The 27,162-nt window shown below is 66.0% G+C and overlaps 1 protein-coding gene across 2 annotated transcripts; it reads right to left on the bottom strand.

The window, feature by feature from the left end:
* Positions 1-1,364: 1,364 nt before the first annotated feature.
* On the bottom strand, positions 1,365-23,851 carry MMP17 (matrix metallopeptidase 17). Of its 2 annotated transcripts, none has more exons than XM_078061148.1 (10): positions 23,631-23,851; positions 14,234-14,366; positions 13,404-13,476; positions 12,521-12,804; positions 11,665-11,841; positions 10,280-10,379; positions 9,178-9,260; positions 8,911-9,063; positions 5,259-5,516; positions 1,365-4,644 (listed from the first exon to the last, which is right to left on the bottom strand). In XM_078061148.1, the coding sequence occupies exons 1-10, from the start codon at positions 23,772-23,774 to the stop codon at positions 4,319-4,321; spliced, it is 1,731 nt and encodes a 576-aa protein (XP_077917274.1). In that variant the 5' UTR covers positions 23,775-23,851; the 3' UTR covers positions 1,365-4,318. The 2 variants fall into 2 exon arrangements, with proteins under 2 accessions (XP_077917274.1, XP_035964667.1); XM_036108774.2 differs by having other exon boundaries at positions 13,404-13,533; positions 23,631-23,846.
* Between the last annotated feature and the right edge of the window lie 3,311 nt (positions 23,852-27,162).

The raw sequence follows: 27,162 nt of genomic DNA, 5'->3' as shown, positions 1-27,162 counted from the left end.
AGCCACGTCCTGGGCCAGACCCCTGTGCGCGGCTGAGTGTGCCCGGGGCGTCGGTCATCTCTCCGGTCACTCGACAGACACTGGCTGAGCCGGGCACGGTTCTGGGTGCTGGGGCCGCGGCATGGAACAGAGCAGGCCAGATCTTTGGACCCTCGTGAGGAGGAGAGACACCCAACGAAATATCGGCTAAAACCACCAACGGAGTAGTGGTTGCGATGGTGGGAGGGGCGTCGCTGACCAGGCGACGGTGGAGACAGACCGGTGTGCGCGGAGGGTGCGGGCCAGGGAGGGAAGGGGAGACGGAGGGCCACAGAGAGGACTCGTGGTCTGGTGGGGCGTTCCACAGGGCCCCGTGGCTGCCACGTGGAGAACACTCCAGAGGGGCCAGTGGGGTGCCGGGGAGCAGTCAGAGGGCTGCTGGAACAGTCCAGGCAGAGTGGACGGGCCTTGGCTGGGATGTAACTGGACGGTGGGGCAGGACTGGGCCAAACGGTGCGGACGTGTCTGCCTGAGGAAGTGGCAGGTGGCATGGGGTCTGTGTCCAGGACTGGCGGCCCGGGGGGCTCGGGGCCCGCTGTTTCCCTTTGCAGCTGGGGCTGTGGGGCCGATCGGACTTTCCAAGCCGGGCACCACAAGACCTCCTGAGTCTCGTGTGGTTTTCACGGGATGTGGACTGACGCTCGGTCACCTGAAGAGGTGAGGTCTGTCCCCTCCCGTGGCTCAGGCCGGCCCAAGACCTCGGCAGGAGTGCACCCACCTGACCTCAGAGACGAGGTCACAGCAGCGGTGCGGTCCCCCCGCCGGCCGCCACGTGAGGACGCACGGGCACGTGGAGGCCCCTCCGCAACTGGCACCACTGCCCCCCGGGCTCGGCCACCACCCGGCTGCAAGACCGGACAGCCGCCAGGGGAGAATCGCTCGGCCGAGCCCGGGGAAGTCGGACGCAGGCCTGGAGTCGATGGGAGTCGCTGTGGCAAGCCACAAGCAGATGCCGGGGAGAGGGGGCGGTGGACACCAGCGTCTGCGTGCTGTGGGTTCAGACGCACCAGGGTCCTGTCACCCTTCGTGGGCTCAGGGAGGGACAGCAGAGCCCGCGAGGGCCCGATTCCCGGCTGCAGGCACACGGTGGGCGGGGGGGGGGGGGGCTGTGTCCCCAGGGCATGGAGGAACGCCCGAGCACATCAGATGGCCGCCCCCACATTCACTCCCACCGGACACAGGGAGAGCCACGCGGGTTAGCCCACCCTCGGAGCGTGGCCACCTGGGTTCCACCCCCAGGCCCCTCGCCCACCAGCCCTGGCGGCTCACAGCCCCTCTGTGAGCCTCGGTTTCCTCCTCTGGAAAACAGATGCAACCGCATTCCCTCCTTCACGATATGGAGAGGATCCAATGAGTTTGTATTTGTAAAGTGCAGAACAGGACCAGAACCGTACCATCGCGACTATTCTTTGGGGTGATGAGCCCCCCAAGCCCCCCAGCCTGCTCCCAGGGGAAGTGGCGGGAGAGGGCGCGGGGTGGCCGAGGGCTGAGTCTGGCCCTCGTGGCCCCCACGATGCAGGCTTGGTGCTGTGGCCTACGCTCCCACGTGTGTCCACCGAATGTCTGTGTCCCCCCGAGTCTGTTGGTGGGAGCCCCACCCCCAGTGGGATGGCATTTGGGGGGGCTCTGGGTGGTGAGATTAGATGAGGTCACAGAGGTGGGGCCCCCATGGACCAGCGTCCCCGTGCAGAGCTCAGGACTCGCTCTTTCCCACACGAACACAGCGGGAACGCACCATCTGTGAGCCAGGACGCGGCTCTCAGCGGGACGGAAGCCACCAGCCCCCGTCGGCCGGCGTCCAGGCTCCAGAGCCGTGTCTGCTGTTTGGGCCCCGTCCGTGGCGCTTGCCACACAGCCTGAGCTAAGCCATGCATCCGTTTCCCCACCTGCAAGGGGGTGGGGGGCCAGAGCCGCTGTGTTCTGGACCCTGAAGTCAGCCGTGCACCGTTTTGTGAACTTGCTACCCACGCACGCAGAGATGTGCGAGTCCGCTCACAAGGTGGGCACGCGGAGGCCAGTCAGCACCTGGGCCCGGTGTGTGCTGCGAGCGGGGTCCTCGTCCTCGCCACCGTGGCGCCAGTCCTCCGGCCTTTCTCGGAGGGTCTCTGGGCCTGTCCCAGGGCTGCTGGCCCCAGGGGCACAGCTTCCCCCAGCGGAGCCAGCGCAGCCCGGAGTAAAAACGGAGACTGCCCGAAAATCCCGAATTCAACACAAAATGTCTGGGTGTCTAAATGGTGACTCAGCTAAATTGAAGGCCCGTGTGGGTAGCATCATTCTGGGACACTGCCGCTGTTCACTTCTTCACGTGGCATGCAACGGTGGGAAAGTTTTAAGGAAGAGCATTTGGCTTTGACCCAGCACTAAGACCACTGCCCACATTGAGAGCCCTGGGCTGTGCACCCTGGGGATTGGGGACCCTCTCTGGGCTATTTCCCCACCCGCACAAGGGCCTGGGGGGCTCCCCCAAAGCTGGAGAACGAAGTGGGACCACGCTGGGCAGCCTGCTCCCCAGAAGGACCTCTGGTCCGTCTTGTCCGTCTGACAGGCAGAGACCCCTCCCAGCTCCGCGGGTCACATGGCAGACGGACGGAGGGGGCTGCCATGCATCTGCGTCCAGGGTGGGCTCCGCACCCGCCTCTGCGGTCTGGATGTCGGGTGGGGGGGCTTGGGGCTGCAGGCACCCGTGCTCTCCTCTGAGAGCCAGGGGTGGAGAAGGGGGGCGGGGACTGGATGACCCCCGTTTTGCAGGGGGAACCCCATGGGGGGCCCTGCCTCCCAGATCCCCCGGCCCCGACAGTCACACCTGCTGCTCCTTCCCTGGCCTGCCTCTTCCATCTGATTGCATGACCAACTCCTCCCTCAGGTTCTGCCCATCCTGCTCGGGGCAGCTCTCTGGAGCCCCAGAGACAGCGCGGCACATACAGAGGTGGGGGGTTGACACACACGGCCGGCCCCGCTCACCGTGCTCTGGTCGCGGGGGCAGGGCCGAGAATCTGCATTCCACCAGGTCCGGGGGATGCCGGGGCTCTTGGGGACGCCTGCTCTAACATGGCCCGGCAGGCCCAGTGCACCGCCTTCAGGCCTGTGAGCACCTCTGCAATCAGGGGTCACCACCCCTCCCTGGGGACGGGGCGGGCCTACCACGGGGGCAGAGGGGGGTGTGGGCTTGGGTGAGGAAGGGCAGCAGCCGGGGGTAGGCCACCCACCCGGCTTCCGGCACAGGCCGTGTCTCCTGACTGGGGGTGCGGCTCCCAGTGTCTCCTCGACCGGCCGCCCAGCCGCCTCCCTGCGCTTCCTGTTGGGTGGCTGCCTGGTTTTGGCAGCTGGGGTCCCAGGTGCCTCACCGAGAACGGGCACTGGCGCGTTCCGCACGTACACTCCGGGCAGGGAGGGGCTCCATCAGCGAGCACTGGGCAGACGTGCGAGGGCCTCAGCCCCTGCCTGGGAAACGGGCGGAAGGACGGGGGCACGGGCAGGGTCAGCCGGGGCTGGACAGGAAGGGGCCGGCGGACCCCGGGGGGGCACCAGCCTCTTCCTGGAAGCCCCCGCCCCTCCCAAGCGCAGGAGGGTCTGGGGCCAGGTCTGCACGGCCCCTCCAGGCCCCCGAGGACATTCACCCGTGGCCCCCGCCTGCCCGCAGGGCATCAGGGAGCCGAGGCTGAGCCAGCAGGAAGCAGGGAGAGGTCGTGTTTGTCTGAAATGCGTCAGGAGGGGGACCGGCCTCGGCCCCAGCTTCGGGGACTCATCTGCGGGTTACCGGCTGCCCTGTGACAGGCAACCGCAGGCCCACGGGGGTGGGCGGACAAGAGCCCCCGGGGGTGGGCGGAAGCACCAGGGGCAGCAGTCTGGGCGCGAGACGGGGACGGTGGTGCCGCCGGCCAGGGGGCTGTCCCGGGGGCTGGCGAGGCTGGGGGCAGAGGGGCCACCCCGCGCCCTCCCAGCCCTGCCTCCCGGGCTCATCGCTAGAGTTCTGGCGATCGCTGTGCGCAGGCCGGAAGGACGGCTCCGATCCCCAGCCCGGCCGGACAGTCGGCCCCCGGGGGGTGGGGGCAGGAAAGGACGGGCGGGTGGCTGAGCGGCGGCGCCCTCTGCTGGCCTCTTCACAGCCCGCGGGGCGCCAGGAGGCGGCAGTGCGTCCTTCTCCGCCCGGCGGGGGCCCCCGAGGCCACGTGTGGCGCAGCAGGAGCTCTTGGTCCGGGCACCGGAGGGGTGAGGGCGCCCGCCCTGGCCCTGTGAGGCCCAGCTGTGACCCCCTTGCCCTCTCGCAGGCCGGCGGCCGTCAGAGCACCAGGGCCCGGGCCGCTGTCCACAGGGCGCTGGGGGTCAGCAGCACTGAGGCCACCAGCAGCGGGCCCGAGGCCCCCGGGGGAGGGGAGGCGGGGGAGGTGCAGGAGCAGACCTCGAAGGCGTCCTCCGCGCGGCTCTGGCCATGCTGCCCTGGCCGGGCGTGGGCCCCGGCCTCTCTGCCCGCACCCTCCGGGTCCGCCGGCGGGTCTCTGCAGACCAGCCAGTCCCGCGCCGTGGACTGCGGGTACCCGGGCGCGGCCTCCAGCTCGCTGTCCAGCACCTTCCAGTACTCCTTGCCGCGGAAGAAGTAAGCAGCACCTGGGGGAGAGGAGAGCGTGAGGTGCGGCGCTGCGGCAGGCAGGGGTGAGGCTGGACGGCAGGGGGACGAGGGGGCGGAGCGCGGGCCAGGGCAAGTGGGACAGCGGCCTCTGCGCGGTCAGTCTGTCTCAGCCCCGACGGCCGACTGTGGGCACCTGGGGCCTCCCAGGCCCGGGAAAGCTTGGGGGAGCCGCCAGGAGGCAGGGGGATGGATGAGAGGCCCTCTCGGTTTCTCTCTCACGGCGTGTTTATTGAGGGCCTACTATGTGCCAGGCCGCTCTAGGTGTTGGGGACGTAGCTTTGAAAACAGAAAGGAAATGAAACATCTGGCCCCGTCAGCTGTCCTGTGGAGAGGGAGTTGTGCTCTTCCCTCGGCCAGGCGGGGCTGCACCATGTGGGCCTGAAGCAGGCGTCTGGGCAGCGTCTGCGGGATGCAGGGCAGGTGCAAAGGCCCTGGGGCACGTGAGGCAGCAGGAGGCTGCACAGAGCGGCGACCCCGGCGGGCTGGCGGCAGCGAGGGGCACAGGTGCACGCGTCAGCTCCTGGGTCCTCCCAACGAGCCTGCTGCGACCCCCATTCCACAGGCGGGGAGACGGAGGCTGCGTGGGGCTCACCGTCGGACCAGCGCATGGCATCGTCGAGCATGCTGGGGATGCCCCTCCACGGGGGGCTCCGGGCGGGGTGGCCGGGGTCCATGCGCCGTGTGTGCTCATCAAAGCGCCAGTACAGCTGGTCCTTAAAGAAATAAGTCTTGTCATTGTGGGCCCAGGAGAAGGCAGCGTCGACGCCGCCCGGCGGGAGGCCGAAGTCTGAGACGGGCCGCGGGTATCCTTCCTCTACGTTATTGTCCTTAAATACCCAGTATCTGTCTCCTGGGGGTGAGAGAGAGCGCCGTGGGCCAGAGTTCGGCCCACCCCGCGGGGCGGAGGCTCTGGCCCCTCCTCCCCGCGCCATCACCCCCACCACGCCCCGGGGCCTGGCGCGTATTTACTGAGCACCTACTCTGTGCCCGGCCCGGGGTCGGCCCACCTGCCGGCAGCCTGAGAACCCGGGTTCTGAAGGACAGGGAACGGAGTGCCCGGCCCCCGGCAGGCCGCGGTGCTCTGTCCGGCCTCACCCACTGCTGCGACCAGGCGGGCGGCAGCGTCTTCACGGGCAGAGACAGGCCCTGACGTGCGGGTGCGCCTCTCTCAGCGTTTACACAGAAGGAACACGTTTAGAAATCATCAAGAACTTCAAATCCATATGTGAAATTGAAAAAAAAGGTCTAAGATATTTTGGGGGTATCTCCTTGACTGTGCTCTGGAAACATCACTCCGTTGTTCTGCCAGTTAAGTTCTCCCTCTGGCGTGGTGATGAGCAGCCCGGTCATATACGGGGAGCGGGAGGGCGGAGGGGAGGACGGAGGAGGGGGAGTAAGAGGAGGAAAACATTTAAGTCTTTTGCCAAAGAATTGGAATAGGCATTTCTCCAAGGGAGATACTGAAATGGCCAATAGGCAACACGAATAGATGCTCAAGGTCACTAATTAGGGAAACGCAAATCAAAACCCCCATGAGATACCATCTCACACCCATTAGAATGGCCTCCATCAAAAAACCTGAAAAGCCCGAGTGTTGGGGAGGATGTGGAGAAACGGTGCCCTGCTGGAGGGAACGTAACACGGGGCGGCCACGGGGGAAACGGTGTGGACGGTGCTCAGAGGCTCCAATAATCCCACTTCCGGGGAGATACACAGAACAGTCGAAGGCAGGGTCTCAAAGGGGTACCTGCACACCGTGTTCACAGCAGCATCATTCACCGTAGCCAAGGGGGCAGCGCCCCGGGCGTCCACTGGTGGGCGGTGGATACGCACCAGGTGGGCCATCCACACAACAGACTACTCAGCCTTAAAAAGGACGGACGCCGGGCCACCTGCCACAGCACGGATGAGCGCTGAGGACGCGATGCTGGGGGAAGTGAGCCGTCACGGAAGGACCCACGTCTACGAGGCGCCCCGCCCAATCCAGACGGGAAGTGGATGGTGGGCGCGGGGGGCTGGGGGGCCGGTGTTTCAGGGAAGACGGAAGCCTGGGAAGGTGCTTCACGCCCCTGAGCCGCGCACGTAGACGTGGCTAAGGTGGCCAGTTTTTACGTGTTTTTTCTTTTTTACCACAATTAAAAGTAAACATAATTTTTAAAAATCCTTAGCCAGAGACAGCAGACGACCGCAATGCCTGAGTGGGGGGGTGGTGCACGAAGCAAACCCACGCCCCCGCAGAGCGGCCCCCCTCCAGCAGAGGGGAGGAGGGCAGGAGAGCGGAGCCTCTTCCATGCACGACGGGAGGGAGTGCTGGCCCTGGCGGGTACGATGGCCCACGTGAGCACAGCGGGCTCCTCACGGGTTCAGGGGAACACAGGCATAGAACCAACCGTCCACGTTGCAAATATGGCAAAATGTGAACAAGGAGCGAAGCTGGATGACGGGCACGCGGGCGTTCACGTACTGTTTCTGCAACATTCCTGGAAGTCAGAAGTGACTTTTCAGAATAAAGGTTTGAGGAACGAGGAGGCTCTTTATGCAGAGACGTGCAACCGTCTCCGAGCCCTCTCGAGCGCCCAGAGACGAGGGGACGGCCAGGGGGGACGGCCAGGGCGCGCAGCAGGCCGCTGTGTCCGCGGAGGAAGGCGAGGGCAGGTGCACGCAGCGGCTCACTCGCGCACGCACTCCCTTTGAAAGGCGGTGCTCCGTCCGGCGAGGCGAACATCCCTCCCTGGGTGAACATCTGAACATCAAGTACAAACGGCATTACAGTCGTAAGAAAGCATCTGCTAGAACGTGCGCCATTCTTCTAGCTTTGCTTTTTTTGGAGGCTGAGATAACAGATACAACCTACAGGGAGCCCCCCCGCGCCCGGCTCCCGACTCGCCCCAGGGTGGGGACCAGACCCACTGGAGCCAGTGGTGATTGACTGGTCACCCCGACAGCCCACAGCTGACAGGTGCCCGACCCCAACCAGGCGCTGGCAGGGGACGGGCAGGAGCACAAGGAACGTGCACAATATTCGTTATCTCCTCAAAGAAATAGGGTCCCCCTGTTTTGGCTCAAAGAGCTGCTGTGGTGAACAACGCTCCCCCAAATTCACATCCACTTGGACCTCAGCATCAGACTCACGTAGAAATGGGGTCTTTGCAGGGGAAATTAGTTAAGAGTGAAGTCGTGCTAGAGTCGAGTGGGCCCGACATCCGCTGACTGGTGTCCTCGTCAGAGAGGACACATGCACAGCGAGACACAGAGGGACGGAGCCCGGCGGGGACGCAGGCAGGGCCGGGGCTAGGGGCCTCCGCTGTTCCTCTCCCCACGCGATGGACGTGGACACGGCAAGGGCTGCCAGGCTCTCCCCGGAGCGGGGGGCACGAGGCCGACCTGCACTCAGCACAGGCCCCAGGCGGCCACACCGTCTGAGAGCCTCATGCTGGCGCCATGGGGGTCTCCTGACGTTCAGATGGTGAGAAATAACCCCAATCTAAAAGACCTGTGCCCTGCGGGTCCCACCCCCATGCCTGTGGTTCCGGGTGTCCCTGGGTGGGGAGGGGTCAGCCTCTAGAGCCCGCACGGGGCTGGACTGGAAAGCCTGGGTCAGGGCAGGAGGGTGGCTCTAATCTGGGGAAGTGGGATGGCGCCCACAGACCCGCGGGGCTCGTGCCGCAGGCCCGGCGTCCTGCCCGGCGTCCTGCCGTGGCCCGGCCCAGGGAACAGGGTGTGGAGGGTGGGCCGGTCATCCGTCATCCCCCACGACGACGGAGATGCGGGAGACGTGGGAGCTGGCCGGGGCTCCCACTGCGCTCCCTCCCCGGGTGTGCAGCTGCACTTCCGGGCTCCCGCGCCCCCACTCCAGCCTCACACCCTCCTCGGGGCTCTGGGCGCTCAGCAGGACGGCTCGTGCCCTGTGCCTTCGCGCTGGCCGTTCCCTCTGCCCGGAACGCTGCCCGCTCAGCTCCTCCGTCACCGAGGCCCTCACCTCGCGCAGCGGCTAATGCCGGCCCTCCGAGGGGACGAGGGCCGGGGTCTCCGCCCGTGTACCTGTCACGGCTGCCACAGTGTGAGGACACAGTAGGTGCTCAGTAAACACAGCGGCCGTGGGCGCAGCGAGTGAGCTGGCCCCCGCCCCCAGGGCTCGGAGCAAACCGTGGGCCCCGGGGCACGGCCGAGGCCCCGGCAGCCCTGCAGGCAGCGCAGGGGGGGGGCTGCGCCGGGGGGGGCTGCGCCGGGGGGGGCCCGCCCACCTTTGAAGAAGACGATCTTGTGGTCGCCGGTGCGCTCATACACGGCGTCCACGCTGTCCAGGTGCGGCGGCAGACCCCGCCAGAACCGGTGTGTCTGCGCGGGCTGCAGTGACACCAGGTGCCTGTCCCGCGTCAGCCGCCAGAAGTACCTGCCTGGGGGGCCAGAGAGGGCGTGCGGCTGCGGGGTGCCGGTCTGGCCGGCTGCTGGAGCGGGCTGCCCTTCCCGCCGATGGTCGCCCGCTGGCCGCGGGACCGGGTGCGGGTTACCTTTGAAGAAAAAGGCCTCGCCGCGGATCTGGGCCACGGCGTCGAAGTCGGTGCTGCAACGATGAGGCTCGTCCTTCCTGGGCCTGGGGGCAGAGAGACGGGGGGCTGGGGGGGCCGGGGGGGCAGAGAGACGGGGGGCTGGGGGGCCGGGGGGGCAGAGAGACGGGGGGCTGGGGGGGCTGGGGGGGCTGAAAGACTGGGGAGCTGGGGGGGCCGGGGGGGGCAGAGAGACCGGGGGGCTGGGGGGGCAGAGAGACCGGGGGGCTGGGGGGGCCGGGGGGGCAGAGACACGGGGGGCTGGGGGGGCCGGGGGGGCAGAGAGACCGGGGGGCTGGGGGGGCCGGGGGGGCAGAGAGACGGGGGGCTGGGGGGGCCGGGGGGGCAGAGAGACGGGGGGCTGGGGGGGCCGGGGGGGCAGAGAGACCGGGGGGCTGGGGGGGCCGGGGGGGGCAGAGAGACCGGGGGGCTGGGGGGGCCGGGGGGGGCAGAGAGACCGGGGGGCTGGGGGGCCGGGGGGGCAGAGAGACGGGGGGCTGGGGGGCCGGGGGGGCCGGGGGAGGGGAGGGCCGGGGCGGGCCGGGCGAGAGAGAAAGGGGGTGGGCAGGGGAGGGGGGGTGCCGCGGCTGGGGCACAGACCCGGGCGGGCTGGACCCCCTTTCCTGAGCCACTGTGAGGAGCTGGGCTTCACAAAACCCGGAAGGAGACCCCACATCGTCGCCCGCGGGCTCGCAGATGCACGACGACGGGGTGCGTCAGGAGAGAAAAGGGCCTTAACAGGAGTCCCCCGTGTGTCAACTATACTTCAGTTAATAAACAAAAATCCAGAGCCCGCGTCCCTTTTCCGCAGCCCAGAGTGGCCGAGACAGAGCGAGGCGTGAGCAGAGCGTCAGGGAGCATCGTGGGGCGCATGTCTGGGACAAGGGGTGAGGGGCCACCACCCCTGCAGCCCGGGCGGGGGGTAGCAGGTGCCCTCCGCGTCTGGGGGGCTTCAGGAAAGGGACGTGGCCCCACAGCCGTGCTTTTCTCAGAAGAGCCGGGAGGCTCCGAGCCTCTGTTGGGGGTGGCACCGGCCACGGTGTGCAGACCAGGGGCCCACGCTTACGGGGTGCTGGACCGATTGTCGGGGGGCTCTGGCAGGCGCGGAGGCTCCTCGGGCTCCGGGGTGTGTGGCTGTGCCGTGGGGGACACGGACTCCCGCACGCCTGCGGAGACAGGAGGCTGCACTGAACCCGTAGGCCCGCCTCCCTGCAGACCCCACCCCCTCCAGGGGACCCCCCAGTACGGAGCTGCGGCCACTGGGTGGCAGGTCCCCACACGGGCACGGCTGCTAGAGCATCACAGTGGGAGGAGGAGACACGGGGGTCCCCACGACCCCTCCTCGACCTCCAGGGCTTAAACGAAGTTGCCCCCCAGACCGCTGTGGGTGCAGACCCCAAAGAACCAAACACAGGGCTTCCAACCAAAACTCGTCTGTGAATGTGCCCAGCAGCCAAAACGTGGAGACGCCCCAGGTGTCCACCAGCACGAGTGGACAGGTAAGATCGCTGGCCACAGTGGCGCGGGCCGTGGGCGGCCTCGGGAACAGGGTGCTCAGTGAGAGAAGCCGGACGCGAAAGGCCACTCGGTGCAATTCCGTTGGCGTGAGCAGCCCACACCGTGGAGACGAACAGAAAAGAGGTCAGTGGCTGCTCGGTGGGGGGGGCAGGGGGTGGTGAGGAATGTTCTGGAACTAGGTGAAGTGGCAGATGGGCAACACTGTGAACGGGGTAAATGCCACTGACCTGGATGCTCTGAGTGGTTAATGTGGTACATTTTACTCCAGCAGGAAAAGCCCAGAAGCATCAGAGGGCGGTGGGCGAGGGGAGCAGGGGAGGGGCTGCCACGCTTAGGAAGGGGAGGCAGGGTCTGGCCGCCGTGCGGAGCAGACTGGGGTTGGGCAGGAGACCGGAGCCGCACACGGGGCTGGGACCACCGCCCCTGGCCCAGGCCCACGCCCGATGCGGGATGGGGCCTCCTGCGCTGGTTCCTGACGCGTCCCCAGCAGAGCAGGTCCCTGAGCAGGGCTCTGGGTCCAGTCCTGGCTCTGTTGGCCGCCACGGGCCATCCTGCCTCAGTTCTCCCACCTCTAAGTGGGCCCAGCCGGCCCTCGGTCATAGGTGTAAAGACTGGGCACCGCCAGGCACACACGTGGTTAGCGCAGGGCCAGGGGCACCAGCCATGCCCGCGGTCACCTCCTGAAGCTCTGTGGCGAGCTCTTACAAGGCTGCATGCCCCGCATCCAGGGACCCCGGCGACAGACCCGTTTACTCATCCCACACGCGTGAGGGAGCAGCTAAGGCGTGCCACGCAGGGTCTAGATGCTGAGCTCACAAACACGAACAAGACAGAAAAGCCCTCCTCCCGGGGGGTTCCGTGCGCTGGGGGTCCCCTGCCTTTCTGTCCCCATCCCTGGGGAGCCTGTGGCTGTCTCTGAGGGGGAGGACTCACCGTACAGCTGCCAGATCCGCACCCTGTCCTCATAGGGGAGCCTGTAATGCAGAGGGTCGCCGACTGGGCCCTGGTAGTAGGGCTGCATGATGGAGCTCGTGGCCGCCACGTGGCTCAGCCCAATGGCGTGGCCAAACTCGTGGACAGCCACCGCAAACAGGTCCATATCGTGGGCATCTGGGAACCACAGGGAGCAGTGGATCAGGGGAGGGACTGCCGGACCGGCCACAAGGATGGGGCGAGCTCGTGCACAGGGGCAGGGGCACGCGTGGGGAGGGGGTGTGATGTGAGGGGTACCGACCCGGTTCCTGCCGAGGCCCTCCTGGGGTCTACAAGGGCTTCTCGGGCCTGAGTCCCACCATGGCAAAGGGCCCAGAGGCTCTGCGGGGTCGCTGCTGGTTCCTCAGGCTGGGACGGGCTCCGCTCCCGGGGCTGGAGCATGGACTGACCCCACAGTGGCCCCCATCTGTGCCCTGCGCCCCTCGGCCCACCCGCAGCCTGGGGGCCTGTGCCTTCCTGGACCAGTGGGGCTCAGCGAGCAAGGGGGCGAAGGTGTGAAGGCCTGCAGAGGGCTTGCAAGCTTCTGCTGCCTCCTGGAAGCTGGGACCAGGGTGAGGACGAGCCCGGCTCAGCCCGTTGAGGGGAGACACCTCGAGCCGTGTGAGCCCGCATCCCAGGCCTGTGAGCCCAAGATCCGCAGGGCAGGCGCCCCTGCCGGAGACGGCGGGGTGAGGCTGGGCTCCACGGGCGGGACAGACGCACAGCGCTCGGGGCCGTGGGGGCTCTTCACCCCGCAGGCCTGGAGCGGCCCCTAGAAGCCAGGGGGTCCCTGGGACTCAGCCTCAGCCCGACGCACCTGACGAGCGGAAGGCCCAGGACTCGTCGTCATCGAAGTGGGCGTCCCCCGCGGTGTGGTGGTCGCCGGGGAAGAAGGCGTGGGCCACCGTGCCGCCGGGGCCGTCGAAGGGGTAGGCGTCGTTGTGGTCAGCCGTGGAGAAGTCGATCTGGATGTCCGCAGTGCTGCCCGCCACCTCGTGGAAGTTGAGGGGCGTGATGTCGCTCCAGACTTTGAGGGCATAGTGCATGAGCGCACGCACCGTGTCGCGGCCCAGGGGCGAGTCCCGCGGGAATGTGCGGACCCTAGGTGGTGGGGTCAGAGCCCAGGGTCTGCCCACCAGGCGCAGGCCCTGCCCCCACCCCAGCCCCCACCCAGGGGGCTCCCGGGCACATCCCTCCCCAGGGTTGCCCATCCAGGCCTTATTGGGAAACGGGGTTTTGTGGATGTAGTTAGGATTTGAGATGAGGCCTCCCGGATGGGGTGAGGTGTCCTCAGAGGACACAGCAGGGGACGTGGGGACGGGGAGAGGGCCGCGCGAGAGTGGCGGATGAGGGGGACGGGGAGAGGGACCGAGAGGGCGGCAGACGGGGGGGACAGGGAGAGGGCCGCGCGAGGGCGGCGGATGAGGGGGGAACGGGGAGAGGGCTGCGCGAGGGCGGCAGACGCGGGGACTGTGGCAGTGGGTTGGAGGCGGCCAGCAGCACCCGGAGCAGGGAGGCGGGGGCCGGACTCCCCCCACCCGCCCGCCCCACGGAGCCTCAGAAGGAGCCAGCCCTGCGAGCCCTGGACCTCAGGAACTGAGGACACAGTCCCGGTCCCGCGAAGCTCGGCTCGGGGGCGCTTGTTTGGGCAGCCCTCAGGCACTGAGACCCAGAGAGGCAGGCAGGTGCAGCCCACCCACCTCCAGGACAAGCTCCTCCTGTTCCACGTGGTGGGAGCTGGAGCCTGGCGTCTCCTTCGTGCCGGGGCCGCAGCTGGGAGGTCAGGGAGGGAACACCGAGGGGTCTTCATCAGCGCCAGGGTGGCCTCGTCTGCAGGGGTGGCCGGGGGTCAGGTCCCCTGGGGCTGGCAGCAGGCTCAGGCCCTATCCCCCAGTCCCTGCCCCGGGGCTCCAGCGTGCCAGGCCTCACGGCCAGGGGGACGTCCACGGCCAGGCAGGGGTCATGCGAAGCATTTACTGACTTCGGCAGCACACACGCCTGACCAGCTCTGCTGGGACACGGATGTGTACCCCTCTTCCGGGGCCTGGGCACAGATGCGCTCCATCAGCCCACGGGAGGGTCTCTCCAAGCCTGGGATTTGTTGCCAATATGTAAAACCCGGGGTGCTCCCACAAACACCCCAGATTTCTGGCTTCCCGTGGAAAGCTGCAAGTTTGGGCCGCACAGATCTGCCACTTCCGGGGACAAGAATCAACTGGGACCATGGGTGGGCAGATCCCACCCCGACAGCGGGCCCCCTTGGCCCCAATGGCACAAGTGCGTGAGACCCTGCTGGGCGGTGTGCAGATGGGTCTGGGCGCAGCTGGTGCACAGTCCCCCCACAACATGCCCGCATCTGGGGGTGGTGAGCGTGCTGACGGGATCCCATGTCCCCAGGGAGAGTGGGCCCAGCCCTAAGCCCACCCCCCACGGGCAGGCTGGAGAGGGCGAAGGGCCCCAAAGGGTGGCGGGGCGGGGTGGGGGTGCAGTTAGGGGAAACCCCATCTCCTGCCACCGCTGGAGGACTGACCCAGGATGCCGGTGGCCTCCAGCCCTCCAAACCGCTGCATGGCCACAATGGCCTTGGTCAACTCCTCCCGTATCTGCAGCTGCCCTGTTGTGGGGTCTGCAGGGGGCAGGTAGCCGAACTTGCTCAGCCACTCCTGAGAGCAGAGAGCAGAGTGAGGCGAGGAGGTGGCGGGCTCAGCCCCACAAGAAGAGCTGCCTGCCCTTGAGGTGAGGGGCAGGCCTCTTCTGCCCTGATCACCACCGGCCCCAGCCCCCCATTAGCCCACAGGGCACCTCGGGCCCCCTCTTTATAGACAGATTCTGGAGAACCATCTTAATAAACTTGATGCCCCTTAGAAAGGGTGAGCTTAAGCAGCGCCCTTCTCCTGTGCCAGGACACGCCCAGGGCACACTTGAGAAGGTGAAAATATAAAAAGGTTATTACACGTGGCAAGTGCCAAATTCAGGCCCAGAGCCACCTTGGGAAGCAGCAACCTAGGACCTAAGGTCTGAAACCCACACTGAGAGGGCAGTAGTCTCAGACTCCGGTTTTAGGAATCCGCTCATGAGCTGCCGGGACTCTGAAGCCAGGCTGCCTGGGGGCAAATCCCACTGGGCCACCTCCTTGCCGGGCACCTGGGACAGGTCCCTCAAGCCCTCTGGGTGGTCTCCTTGCCCGTGGGTGTGAGGACATCGTGAGTTACAACACGGAAACGCTCAGTGCCTGAAGCAGGCGCGCTGGATACAAAGTGTACGTGGTGTTGTCAGGGGACAGGTCTGCCGAAAAGTGCCCTGGCACTGGGGTCCCGAGCCAAACAGGAAGCAGGAATGGCAGGTGACCCTTCCCCATGGGCACAGACAGAGCCCCCGTCCCAAGTCCCAGCACCTTTACCCCCGTGGGGGGCCCGAGGAGAGAGGGAGGCGCTGACGCCATTCTTTGGGGGGAGTCTCAGCTTCAACTACCAAATGGTGTCACGCCCACGTCCTGGCCGGTGTGACATGAAAGCCTTGGGCCGTGTGGACAGCGGTGGGCTCCCCAGTGGGGGAGGACCCGCAGGTGGGTGGGGGGCAAGGTTGCAGGAATTCCCTGAGACCCCCCCCTCCCAGGCCTGGCTCCAAGCTAGGCAGCAACCTGCAGGCCTATTTGTTTTCTGGGGGACACTGAAGAAGCTCTCGTTCATGCTGCCTGCAGGGTCCCCGGAAGCTTCTGAGTTTGTGGCCCCTGCCAGTAGGACCCCTGCCCAGAGGCTCTGCCCCCACAGGGGGCCCAGCAGGTGCTCAGTGGGAGAGAGTCCACCCTCCCGGAATTCTCAGGAGCTTCAACTGACCAGAAGGAGCCACCTCCATGATTTGCATACAATTTGCATACACCTGCAGAGAACCAGCTAGATTCCTCTCTTTCCAGGAAACATGGAGTCTTTCCTGGGGTTTCTCTGTTCCTTTAACCCCCACCCCTCAAACCCTTACTGGCCCAGAACCACCAGTCCTGACAGAAGACCCCCCGAGAGAGTGTGTGGACCTAGGGCCCTCGGAGGTTGTCGGACAGGACTGGGTAGCAGTGGAAGTAACTTGGTCCTCGATGGACAGCAATCAGGAGACCCTTCCAAGTGGACACTCCTGATTAGAGGGGCCTGAGGAGTGACGCCCTGTGCTCAGACGAGGCGGGCATCGGCTGGGACAGGCCCACTTCCCCACCCCGGACTGTGCCCTCCTCAGAGTTAAGATCCTTGCTGTCCCTGGGCACCCCTCTTCGTTTGGGAGGACCTCCCTTCACATCACTTGGGACACGTTAAAGTGTATCTATCTCAGGCACCGAGAGGGGACATGTCCCGGCTAGTACCTGGCTAGGCCCTGGAGATGCTCAAGCACAAAACATGTACATTTGAGGCCACACATGTTTTGGGGAAAAGTTTTACAAAGTTTTGATGTTGCAGTTTTCTTTCTGAATGTCAACACACACACACACACACACACACACACACACACACACACACACTTCAAAGCCCTGTTGCTCAGCAGCACAAGGCTGCCTCCTCCAGGAAGCCCTCAGGAGTCTCCTGACAAACAGGATGCCAGGCGTGGGAGCCACCCCCTCCTCACCAGGGAAGGGTCCATCCAAGCGGGTGCATCCCCCCACCCAGGCTGCTTCAGAAGGACCCCGGCGGTCTGGCCTGCAGGCTGAGGTAACAGCTGGGTCTCTGCACTGAGCAGCCCCGTGCTCCACCCCTCACAGGGCTCTGTGGGGTTCATGGAGGAGCCCTGGCCCCCCAACCCCTGGGGTCCCCAGGGAAGCCCGGCCTGGAGACCCTCGCGTTCTGGGCTTTGGAGAAGCCAAGAGCACTCCTGGCGGTTTTGCAATGTTTGCCACACTGCAGAGCAGGCTTTAGCCTCGGGTCTGAGTGGCCACCGGGGTTAGCCTGCAGAAGCGAGGGGCAACTGAGTGCAGGCACGGCCCTGGGACCCGCACTGCGGCCCCCAAGGTCAGTGGCCACTCCCGCCTGCCCGGACCCTGCCTGAGATAGGGCTGAATCTGCGGGGTTGGCCAGGGGGTCCCCACCCGCAGGCGAGGGCTGGGGGTGCGGGGGTCTGTGTCCTCAATCACACTTCCCACCTACCCCCAATGTGGACTCCTCCCAATGACATTAGCATCACAAAGCGGTCCCCTCTCAAGCCCCCCCCCCCCCCCCCCCCCCGCTTCTCCTCCCCAGGGCCCCTGCAGTCCTGGGGGGTGCTTCTGGGTCCGTTCCTGGACAGTCCGGGGGGGGGGGGGTGGGAGCACCCCACCAGCTGGCCAGGGGAAAATCCTAAGGGGGGTCTGACACCAGGACAAGCCCTGGCGGGTGTGGGGGCTGCTGACGGCCGCTGGCCCTCGGGTGGCCTCGGGGTGGCACTGGGCCCGCAAGCCCGTGGGGCCCCGCCCAGGCCTGTCTTCGGTGGAGGAACAAGTGCCTGGAAGCCGAAGGCCCCATCCCCGCGGGGAAGGCACAGCGGCCGCCGGCAGAGGGAGGGAGGGGCCCTCGGGAGGGGGCGGCTAGGAAGACAGTGCCCTCCCCACTTGCCAGCTCATCTCCATCTCGGGAGGAGACTGGCACATTCCCAAATGGCCCGGCTTCCTTTTTTTTCCGGGGCAGCACTACATTCTGAAGCTGCCGAGGAGCCTAATGGGTGCGAGCGGCGGGGGCGCTAACCCGGGGGCGCGGCAGGCGAGCGCCCCACCGCTCCTCCGGGCGCGGGCGGGGTGGGGGTCGCAGCCGGGGCCAGACGCTGCCCCGCCTCCTCCTCGGGGGCGCCCGCCGCAGGAAGCCCGCCCCCCCGGGGGTCCCCGCCGCCCCAATCGCTACAGAGCCCACGGGGCGCACCCCCAGGCCGGCCCCTCCCTGCGCGCCCATCCCGCCCTCCCTGCGCCGTCGTCACGGCGACCGCGTCTCCAGGGCAACCAGGCTGCAGCAGCGGAGGTGAACCTTCCAGAAGGCCGTGGGGAGGGGAGGGGAGGAGAGAAGCAGGGGCGGCCCAACCCCGAAGCCGCCGCCCCGCCGAGGAGGATCCCCAACAGCCGAGGAGATGAGCTCTGCCTCCTCCCAGCGACCCCTGAGCTGGGCCATTACCGCAGAGGGGGAAGCTGAGGCCGGGACGTGGTGCCCGGTGCCAGGCGCTGGCAGGACGCGGTGCAGCGCATCCGGCGGGCCTTTCCCGGCTCGCCCACGAGGCCTCAGGTCTTACCCTGTGTGCTCAACACAGTTTGTTACACCGCCCACAGGTCTAACTCCCCTCCCTACTCTTAGAGTCACAGGGAAGCGCAGCCCCGGCCCCACGGCAGCCCCAGCAGGTGGGGGGCCCCAGCAGGTGGGGGGCCCCAGCAGGTGGGCACGCGGAAACTGCAGCCCCAGCCCAATGGAGGGATGGCACGGGGCTGCACTGTTCTGTGCTTCACCAAGCTGGCAAACAAGAAGTGCTTACTCATGTGGTCCTCTAGGCTGCCCCACCATGTGGCCGCTGCCGTCCCCACTTACAGGTGGCAAGTGGTGACCAGGAGACACACAATCGCCTGGAGCTGGCGGGGCCACCGTGTGCCTGGGACTGGCCCTGGCCTGGGTGTCTGCAGTTCTGCCAGGGACCGTGGCCGTGGATGGCTGACCCGTGGGCCCTTCCCCTGCACGACCCACCTCCAGCTGGAACCCCAGCCTCGTGGGGGGCGCATGGAGAGCAGGTGTCTTTAGCATTAGCCCCTCTGCACAGCTGAGGGAACCCAGGCTCAGAGGCTGCCGTGGGGCCGCGTGCAGACGGCCACCCCCCAGCCACGGCGATGTGGCTCGGGAGACATGGAGCTGGCAGGTGGTGGCTTCAGGGCAGTCCTGAGGACCCGAACACGCACAGTGAGGAGAGCAGAGCCCGGCCGTACCCACGCGGTGCCGGCTCACTGCTCGCCCTGTGTGCCTTCACTCGGAGGGCAGGGTGACCACCACCTCCACTCACCACCCAGGAGACTGAGGCCCCCAGACGTGTGACCGGAGTCAGTGGCAGGGCCGTGGTCTGGTGGCAGTCCCCGTCCAGCTTGCTCTGCCACAGGGGCCGCTGAAGACCCCGAAGGGAAATGAGCTGGAGCGTCCTCTGAGCAGGACCCCTGTGCTCATCTTCCTCTGGGAGCTGACAGCGGGCGGCTGCCGGGGGCCCCAAGCCCCAGTGTCGGCCCCAGTGTCTTCCCCGGGGAGGGGGGGAACGCTCCTAGATCCCCCCTGGACAGCCTGCCGTTCGCTGTCCATCCACCTGACACTCCCAGGCTGAGCGCTCGCTGTACCGGGCACCCTGGGGCAGCGGGGGCCTGGGAGAGCCTGCCCTGCACGCAGGGCTCCCGGTGCGGACAGCGTCCTGGGGAAGAACAGCAATGAGCACGTGAACACAGCAAGTGACACCAGACCGTGACTGTGTCATGCATGACTGTCGTTACCAGGAGTGATCCCAACAGCCAACAGTTACCGAGTACTCTTCCGTTCGCTAACCCACTCAATGCTCTCACACCCCCAGGGCAGAGCTACGTGAGGCCGGGTGCCCTGTCTGTGGTGTTCAATCCGTGCTTGGCACATGGTAGACGCCAAGTGAGCACCTGCTAAGTTAATCCTATGAGGAGGGCACAATTATCCCCATTTTACAGATGGGGACACAGAGGCCTAGAGAGATTAGGACATGTACCCACAGTCACGTAGCCAGCATGGGGCAGGGCTGGGGAGCCTGGGGCGTCTGGCTTCAGAGCCTATTCCTGTAACCTCTGTGCTATGAGGAGACGTGAGTGACAGGGTGCAGGGACTAATTAAATGGTGGCCAGGGAAGATGTCCTTGGGGGGATTGAGACCGGAAAGATGAGGAGCTGGTCAGGTGACAAGCCCTACGAAAGTTCATGGAGGTGGGCATGGCAGATGCAAAGGCCCTGGGGCAGGAAGCAGCCTGGGAAGTTCTATAGAGAAAGGAGTTCCACGGAGTACAGGAGGAAGGCATTCAGAAGCCAGCCGCCTGTGAGGAGTGGGACCTGATTCTGTGCGAGTGGGGAAGCTGGGCTTCTGCCCTGTCCCTCCCGAGAGCTGGACAGTGCTCGGGAGACCCGACAGGCTCTCAGCTTATGTGGGGCAGATGCATCACCCTCCGTGAGCCAAGCACAGACCCTACACCCAGAGCATCTCACTAGAAACTCAGATCACCACCGACAGGCAAAAAGCACACACCCTTGGAAGGCACTGCGTCAGCCCCCCTGCAAACCCCAAATCCTGTACGGCCTTCTCTCCACTCCTCCCTCCCCCGGGAACATGCAGGCAGCTTGCTCCCTGTCGGACACTTCAGAGGCCTCACCTGAACATCCCAGCAGCCCTGTTTCACACACGGGAGCCTCGGCCCGCAGGCTGGGTCTGGACCCCCATCTGGGTCAAGGGCCCCCGTGAGAGCAAACGCGTCCTAAGCCCCCAGGCCAGCCGGTCCACACTCCCAGGGCTCAGACCACAGGCATCCAGCACAGCCCTGCCCACACCACACTGGCTCGCAGGACAAAAGCCCCACAGAGACTTCTTTCAGACCGGCCGGCAGCCCCAAAGGCAGTGGGTGCCTCGGCACAAGGACTCAGCGCTGACAGCATGCCTCAAGGTGGGGGCCTCAGGAGGGCTGGGGGGTTTCTTAGGTCCTTCACATTTAAATTCAACCTCCCACAGAGGCGCAGGGAGGGGGCCCCAGCAGCCTTCCCTCTCCAAGGCTCAGGACAAAAGCACACATGCCCAGGTTCACCATTCCTGCTCTCTCTGTCCTGGCAGAGGGCATGCAGTCTGGCCCTGGCCTGGGTGTCTGCAGCTTCGAGGTGCGAGGGACAGTCCTGACCCCAAGCCAGGTCTGTGACCTCAGTCCCGAGGGCACGCAGGGCCCACAGGCTCCCCTGGGTGCTGGCACCGAGGAGCAGGGACCCAGAGGCCACTGGCTAAGGGTGACTGTCACCCTTGCTGCGACCTGCCCCAGGCCCAGGAGGGGGACGTGGGGCTCACACTCGCTCCGAGTGAGGTCCTGGCTCGCACCCACCCTTGCCACCATCCGGCCTCGTCCTGCCCATCCCCGCGGGGCCTCCTGGGTCTTTGGAGGGCCTTGCTCATTCCCGGCCATCCTCAGCCACACACCAGTCACCTCTCTGGGTGTCAAAGATCACACGATCCGCCAAGATGCCACGTGGTTCGGGGCCACGAGCACTTTGTTGCTGGAAGCAGAAACCCGAGCAGAAACTCGAGGGGCCGAGCCGGCAGGTCTGCTAACACGCACCGCATCCCATTCACGCCCGCCACCAGGCCCCCCTGCTCCCGGGCCTGGGTCCCAGGTGCTCCCGGCCCTGCTGCTGGCTTAGCAAAATATTAGCAACAGCCCGCTTGTCCGTGCCCAGGGCTGGCTGGAGGATGTGACGTCCGTGCAAAGAAGCGAGCTGGGGTGGGCACCAAGCACCAGGCAGACCCAGACGCTCCAGTACGGACCGTTCTCCAGGACGGACTTCCAAGGGAAAACAGGGCACCGCACAGCGGGCAGCAGGCCTTGTCCCCAGAGATAAGGGGCCCAGGTCCCCATGTCCTTTGGAGTGCCCAGACGACCTCCAGAGGGATTCTCAGGAAGCGAGGGGAGGGCAGGGAAGATGGGATTTCTCCCGCAGGCCCTTCCCTATGGCCTGAATAGCTCGCTACGGTTATTACCTACCCAGAAATAAAATGATGAAAACCTCGGGGCTGAGCGGCCGACAGCCCCAGGAGGGCACAGCGCACTCTTTTGTCCTGCTCCACACGGCCTGAAAGCCCACCGGCAGTTGGGCGCAGCAGGACTCAATCCAGGGCTTTGTCCTCTCACTAAAGCTGGGGGTGGGCTGGGCCGGGCCAGCCTCTCTGGGGACCAGCCAGAGCTCCAGACCCGCTGGGCTCAACTCTGGCAGAAGCTGGGTCACACTGACAAAGAGGCCCTTCTCCTCCCTGGCAGCCCCAGATCTGAATATGCAGAGTCAGTGGGCCCCAGGGGCGGGTGGCAGTCTACAGAGGGGGTGGGAAGGAGCCCCCTCCTCCCCATAAATCCTGTCTCCAAGACTTCCTGCACCTCTGGGTCTGGGGCTCTGAGGTGTCATTCCCCAGAAGGCCACCAGAGACCGCCCTCCGCCCACAAACGTGGGCAGGAGTCAGGAAGGCTTGGCCACACCAGGAGGGACCTCCTGGCCTTCCCTGGGTGGGGGCCTCTAGGGTCAGGGGCAGAACCCTTCGCTACTCCCCCACGGGGCCAGATGCCAGGGCCCTGCTGTCTCTGGGGCTCCAGGCTGAGGAGCCACATCCCCCCCACCCCCCAGTGCATCCCACAGAGTTGGGCCCAGGACTGCCCGCCACGCCCCAGGAGGCTCTGGGGAGCCGGGGAGGGAGAAGAGGCGGCGCCCTGGCCCTCGCTGGGAGTGTGTGCCCAGCCTGCTGTCTCTGGGCAGGCAGAGAAAAACTTGAGAACTGGGCCAGGTCTGACAAAGGAACTGGGCCGGGACTAGCATCCCCTGACTGCACCTAGGATCCTCCGCAGCCTCGGGGGCTGGGCCTCTCTGAGCGGGAGAGTGGACCCCGAGACCCGCTGCCCCCCAGATCATGTGCCCCAGGAGCGGGTCCAGCAAGTCCCCAGCTCCAAAGGAGCCCGGAGGGGGTGAACTGAGGCCCCCCAATTTCAGGGGCAGTTCGGCTGGGAGGAAGCCCAGAGTGGGGCCCCTCAGGCGGCGGGATGCCGTCAGCAGGGGCCGTGGCTGCGCCCTCCCAGATGGCTCGAGGGCTGGGCCAGCTGGGCGGGGGTGGTCCCAGCCTGCTTCTCAGCCAGAACCTGCGGCCGAGTCCTGCCAAGTCTGTGGAGCCGCGGATGCCTCCCAACTGCCCCATCCGAGTGCCTCCGCCCGCCTCAACTCCGCCTGCAGCCTCCAAGTGCCAACGGCGCCGGGAGAGGGGTCCGGCCAGCACCGCTGCCGGCCGGGGGCCGTGTGGGGGGTGGGGAGGCCGCGGCCCCCGGCCCGCATCCCCGCGTCTCGGGGAGTGAGGGCAGCGGCAGGGGCCGAAGCCCCAGAAGATCGTTCCAATCCAACGGCCCCTCGCGCCCTCGCGGGGCCTCTCGAACCTGGGGGTGGAGACCCATGAAGTCTGATCCCAACCCTCCAGGTCCAGAGGAGTCTGAATGGGGGAGGGGCGCGGGACGAGGCCATTGCCGCCGCTCCCAGGACGGTTCCCAAAACAGGGGACAGCTGGTGTTACGGGAGGGGGCGCTGGGGACGGCCGTGGGGCTGCATCAGAGCCTGGGGATGGAAGGGGGACCCCATCCAGCTCAGACAGGGCCAAGCGGGAGGCAGAGCAAGGCTGGCCGCCCTGGCGGCGGAAGGGGTCAGGGAATAGGGCCGAGATTCATGCCCAGCGGGGGGCAGGGGGCCGGTTCTCTTGCTCCCCAACACCCTACACGGAGCAAACTCGAGAGCCACCGGCTTTCCGGGGCGCCCACACTCCGCAGCCCCAACCTGTCCTGGGTGGTGGGGCGCGCCCCTCCCCCCGCCACTCCCACTGCGAACGCACGCGGGGCGCACTGCCCCCGGCGGCTGCAACGGCTGTCCCACTCGCCGGGGGTCCCCCTTCGGGGCCGCTCCAAGCCGCGGACAAGGGCTCCGTCCAGGCAGCCCCAACCTCCGCTGCCTCCCGCGGCTGCCGCGCGCGGGGAGCGGAGCGCAAGGAGCCGGGAAGGCACGCGGCGCCTCTTTCCCAGGCCCGGGTGCGCGCGCGTCAGCCGCTCAGCCTGCGCCCCGCCTCAGCTTTCCGCCTAGGAAATGGGTCCAGGGCTCCCCGAGCTCCCGCAGGCGCCGAGCGGTGGGACGGCGTCCTCTCCGCCCGCGGGACCCCGTCTGCCGGCCGCGCACTCACCACTCCCAAGCTGAGGTCCTCCGCGCGGGGTGCGGGCGCGCCCCAGCCCCCGCGGGCCGCCAGCGCGAGCAGCAGCAGCGGCAGCTGCGGGAGCCGGGGCCAGGGGGCCGGCGGGCCGGGAGCGGGGGCGACGCGGCGCCCCATCCCGCTCGCGGGGCCGTCGGCGCAGCACTGCAGGTCTCCGCGTTCCCGCGCCCCGCTCCGCCCGGCTCCCCGCGCCCCTGCGTCGGGCTCCCCACGCCGCTGCGCCCCGCTCCGCCGCTCTGCGCCCCTGCGCCCCCACGCCCGTGCGCCCCGCTCTGCTGCGCGCCGCTTCCCGGCCCGCCCGAGCCCCGCGCGCCGCCTCCTATCGGTGGGGCGGGGAATGCTAATGTATGCTAATGACCGCCCTCGCTCCGCCCACTGCCTTAAAGGCCCCGCGTCCCGCGCGGGTCCTCGTACCCCACCCGCGCCCCACGCCTCGCGCGTGCACCAGGGCCTGGGGCTGCGGCTGTCGGAAGGCCGGCGATTTCCGAGTGTCCCGAGACGGTCTCGAGACGGCGGGCGCTGCGCGGACGGGGCGCCCCCCGGGGGTTGACCCGGCCCCCCGCCCGCCCGCGCGCTCCGCGGACCCGGACCCAGAGCCCGGATTCGCGGTCACGGTTGGGCACCCCAAGCGGCAGTTGCAGCGCGCCCGGTGGACGCCTGGTGGAGCCCTTGATCCGCGAAAGAAAGGGGTGGCTGCGGGGAGGGGGTGAGCGTGGGCGCGCGCGGGGCGCTGTGGGCGCGCGCGTCTCCTGGGGTCTGGGCTGGGGAGGAGGATGGGAATGCTGACGTCTGTCGGAGGTCAGTGTGCGCGGGGCACATGTCCAGCCTGCCCCTTTGTCAATCTCGGCTTCTCACAGCATCTCGGGAGATGGGAACGATTATTCCCATTTTTCCAACAAGGAAACTGAGGTCCAGAGAAATTAAGTAACTTGCGGGGTGAGGGGGCTGCGAGGTTCAGATGCAAACGCCCCCACACCTGAGTGAGATTTCTCATCCTGCTGGTCTACAACTGCTTCCCAGCCATCGCCCCTTCAGCCTCTGGTCCTGGCTGGTGCTGTGGCCCCGGTCTCCAGACAGGGAAACTGAGGCCCAGGCACTTCCGCTGGATCCACGTCACCCAGTCTGGGGGGGTGGCGAGGGCTGGCTTCCAGGCAGAGCCCCCCTTCACCATCATTCCCTGATGCTTAGAGCCTCGGCGGCCCCTTTGGAGCGAGGAGCTTCCGCACCCGCTGCACAATAGCTCTGTATTGACCGACTGAGATTCCGAGTAGCGAGGCACCGGGCACACAGTGACCCTTCACAGGCACATCCCCAAATTTTGCTCATGTGCATCGGGACAACCTGGTTGCCAGTGAAGGAAACCAGCTCAAACTGGTCCTAGTCAAGGAAAGGAAATTTAGGGGCTTGTGAGGCTGGGACACCCCAGAGCGCACTGATGTCAGGCGAGGCTCAGGTTGTGCAAGGACTGGATCAGAACTCAGTTCCTCCCTCCATGTATGCGTTGGCTTCATCCTTGGGCAAGATTTCTCCAAATGGCAGCCAAGATGGTGCAGGGCAGCTTCAGCCAACATCCTGGTCTTGCAGTAAGCAGAGCCATGCACAGGCCCGCAAGCCACAGACCCAGGGCCGTCTTTCTTTTCTTTTTTCTTTTTTTTTAAAGATTTTATTTATTTATTTGAGAGAGAGAGAAAGAGAGACAGAGAGCATGAGAGGGAGGAGGGTCAGAGGGAGAAGCAGACTCCCCGCCGAGCAGGGAGCCCGATGCGGGACTCGATCCCGGGACTCCAGGATCATGACCTGAGCTGAAGGCAGTCGCTTAACCAACTGAGCCACCCAGGTGCCCCAGGGCCGTCTTTCATCGGATGATGTGGATTATATGTTTGTCCCTGAGCCAACCATGTGGCCAAGGGATGGAAATGAGCTGACCTGCCTGCGTAGACCATGGGAAGGAGGGGGTTTTCCAAAGGAAACTGGGGGTGCTGAAGTCAGAGTAAGGGAGATGGATGGCAGGCAGGGCCGGATCAAGGAGCTCAGAAGAGAGGCCAGAGCAGTCCGCCCCTGTGTCAGAGTTCTTCCTGCATTTGAGGGTTTGGAGCAGGATTCTGTGGGGGGACTCATTCCAGATGGTGGTGAAGAGAGAGGTAGCTGTGACGGTGGCCTCAGGTGCACAAACATAAGCGTGGACCTCAGGTGGGTCCAGACAGTGGCTGGAGACCACGGCGAGCACCTAGGATGCTGGGCTAGGACATACTTGGGGGGGAGGCATGTCCCTTCAGGCCAGGGGCCACTACACACCAGCTGCTGCTTTCTCTTTGGGCCTGCCACTGAATTCTGGCGTTTGAACGTGGACAGAATCCAAGCACCGATGAGAGGCCACTTTTCACCATCAGATGGGCGATGTTGGAAAAGTGATACATCATCATGTGCCCAGGGTGTGGGAAGTGGGGGCTTTGGTGCCACGGGGTGGGGGTGGGGTGCCAGCTGGTACAGACTTACTGGAAGGCCATCAGAAAACAGCTATTAAAATTTTAAAAGTACATTTTCTATGGCTAGCGTTCTTGGTGTCTGCCCTAGAAAAACACTCCCATCTTTGCACAAGAAGGCGAAGGCAGGATGCACTAGTTTACCGTCAGAAGCTGCCTACATGTGCATGCAGGGCTGACCCACTAAAGCAGGGCCACGTGTCCGGTCAGTTGTGCGGGCTGTGGCCCAGGACGTGGGTGAGGGCGCTGCCCTCGGAGTTGTGATTCCTGGGGCGGGGGTGCGTCCCACTAGAGAGACAGCTGTCTCTTCTGAGACCCAGGAGGTGCCCTGGACAGACACACCCAGAAGACAGAACACTACCTGGAAGTTAGAAAGAAAGGACTAGATCTGGGGGCACCAGGGGGACCGCTCATACACCTTGTTGAGTGAAAAAAACAAATTGTGGGAAAAGAAATCAGAAAACCCCCACAAAACAACAAACATGTCTAACTATATCATCCTTCTGAGCCCTTGATCCAGCCTTGCCTGCATCCATCCCATCGCCCTTTCTCTGGCGTCAGCACCTCCAACTTCCTTTAGAAAGTTCCCCTTTGACCCTGTCAGCCCAGGGGTTTGGGATGCGGACCCCCACCATCTGGAGCATAGAAGCCAGGATGGGCCCATCCCTCCTTACCATCTCCCGGCCACACAACCTGCTCAGGGCCGGCCCCATGGCCCACGTCCTGCAAGGAGGGACAATCCTGAGACGGTGGCTTGGGCTCGCTGAGCTGGATGGCCGGGGGCTGCAGCTTTCCTGGGCTCTGTGTGTGTGTGTAAATGCAGAGGGAAAGTTCTGGAGGGAACCCACTACAGCACGTGATGAGGACTCCAGGCGGGAGGGCAGGGAGCAGCCCCAGGCCTGAGCTCATGTCCTCCCCTGGGCGCTCCGTCCTGCTGCCTGCCCCTGGCACTCTCCGTCCCAGGCCCTGCACAGCCCAGGCTCATGACTGGCGCAGGAGAGATGCTCCGGGCCCTTGCACGT

Source organism: Halichoerus grypus, chromosome 13 (genome assembly GCF_964656455.1).
Source record: "Halichoerus grypus chromosome 13, mHalGry1.hap1.1, whole genome shotgun sequence".
In the NCBI taxonomy this organism is placed as follows: Eukaryota; Metazoa; Chordata; class Mammalia; order Carnivora; family Phocidae; genus Halichoerus; species Halichoerus grypus.
The sequence above is the reverse complement of the archived record's forward strand: the minus strand, read 5'-3'. Positions and strand labels throughout refer to the sequence as shown.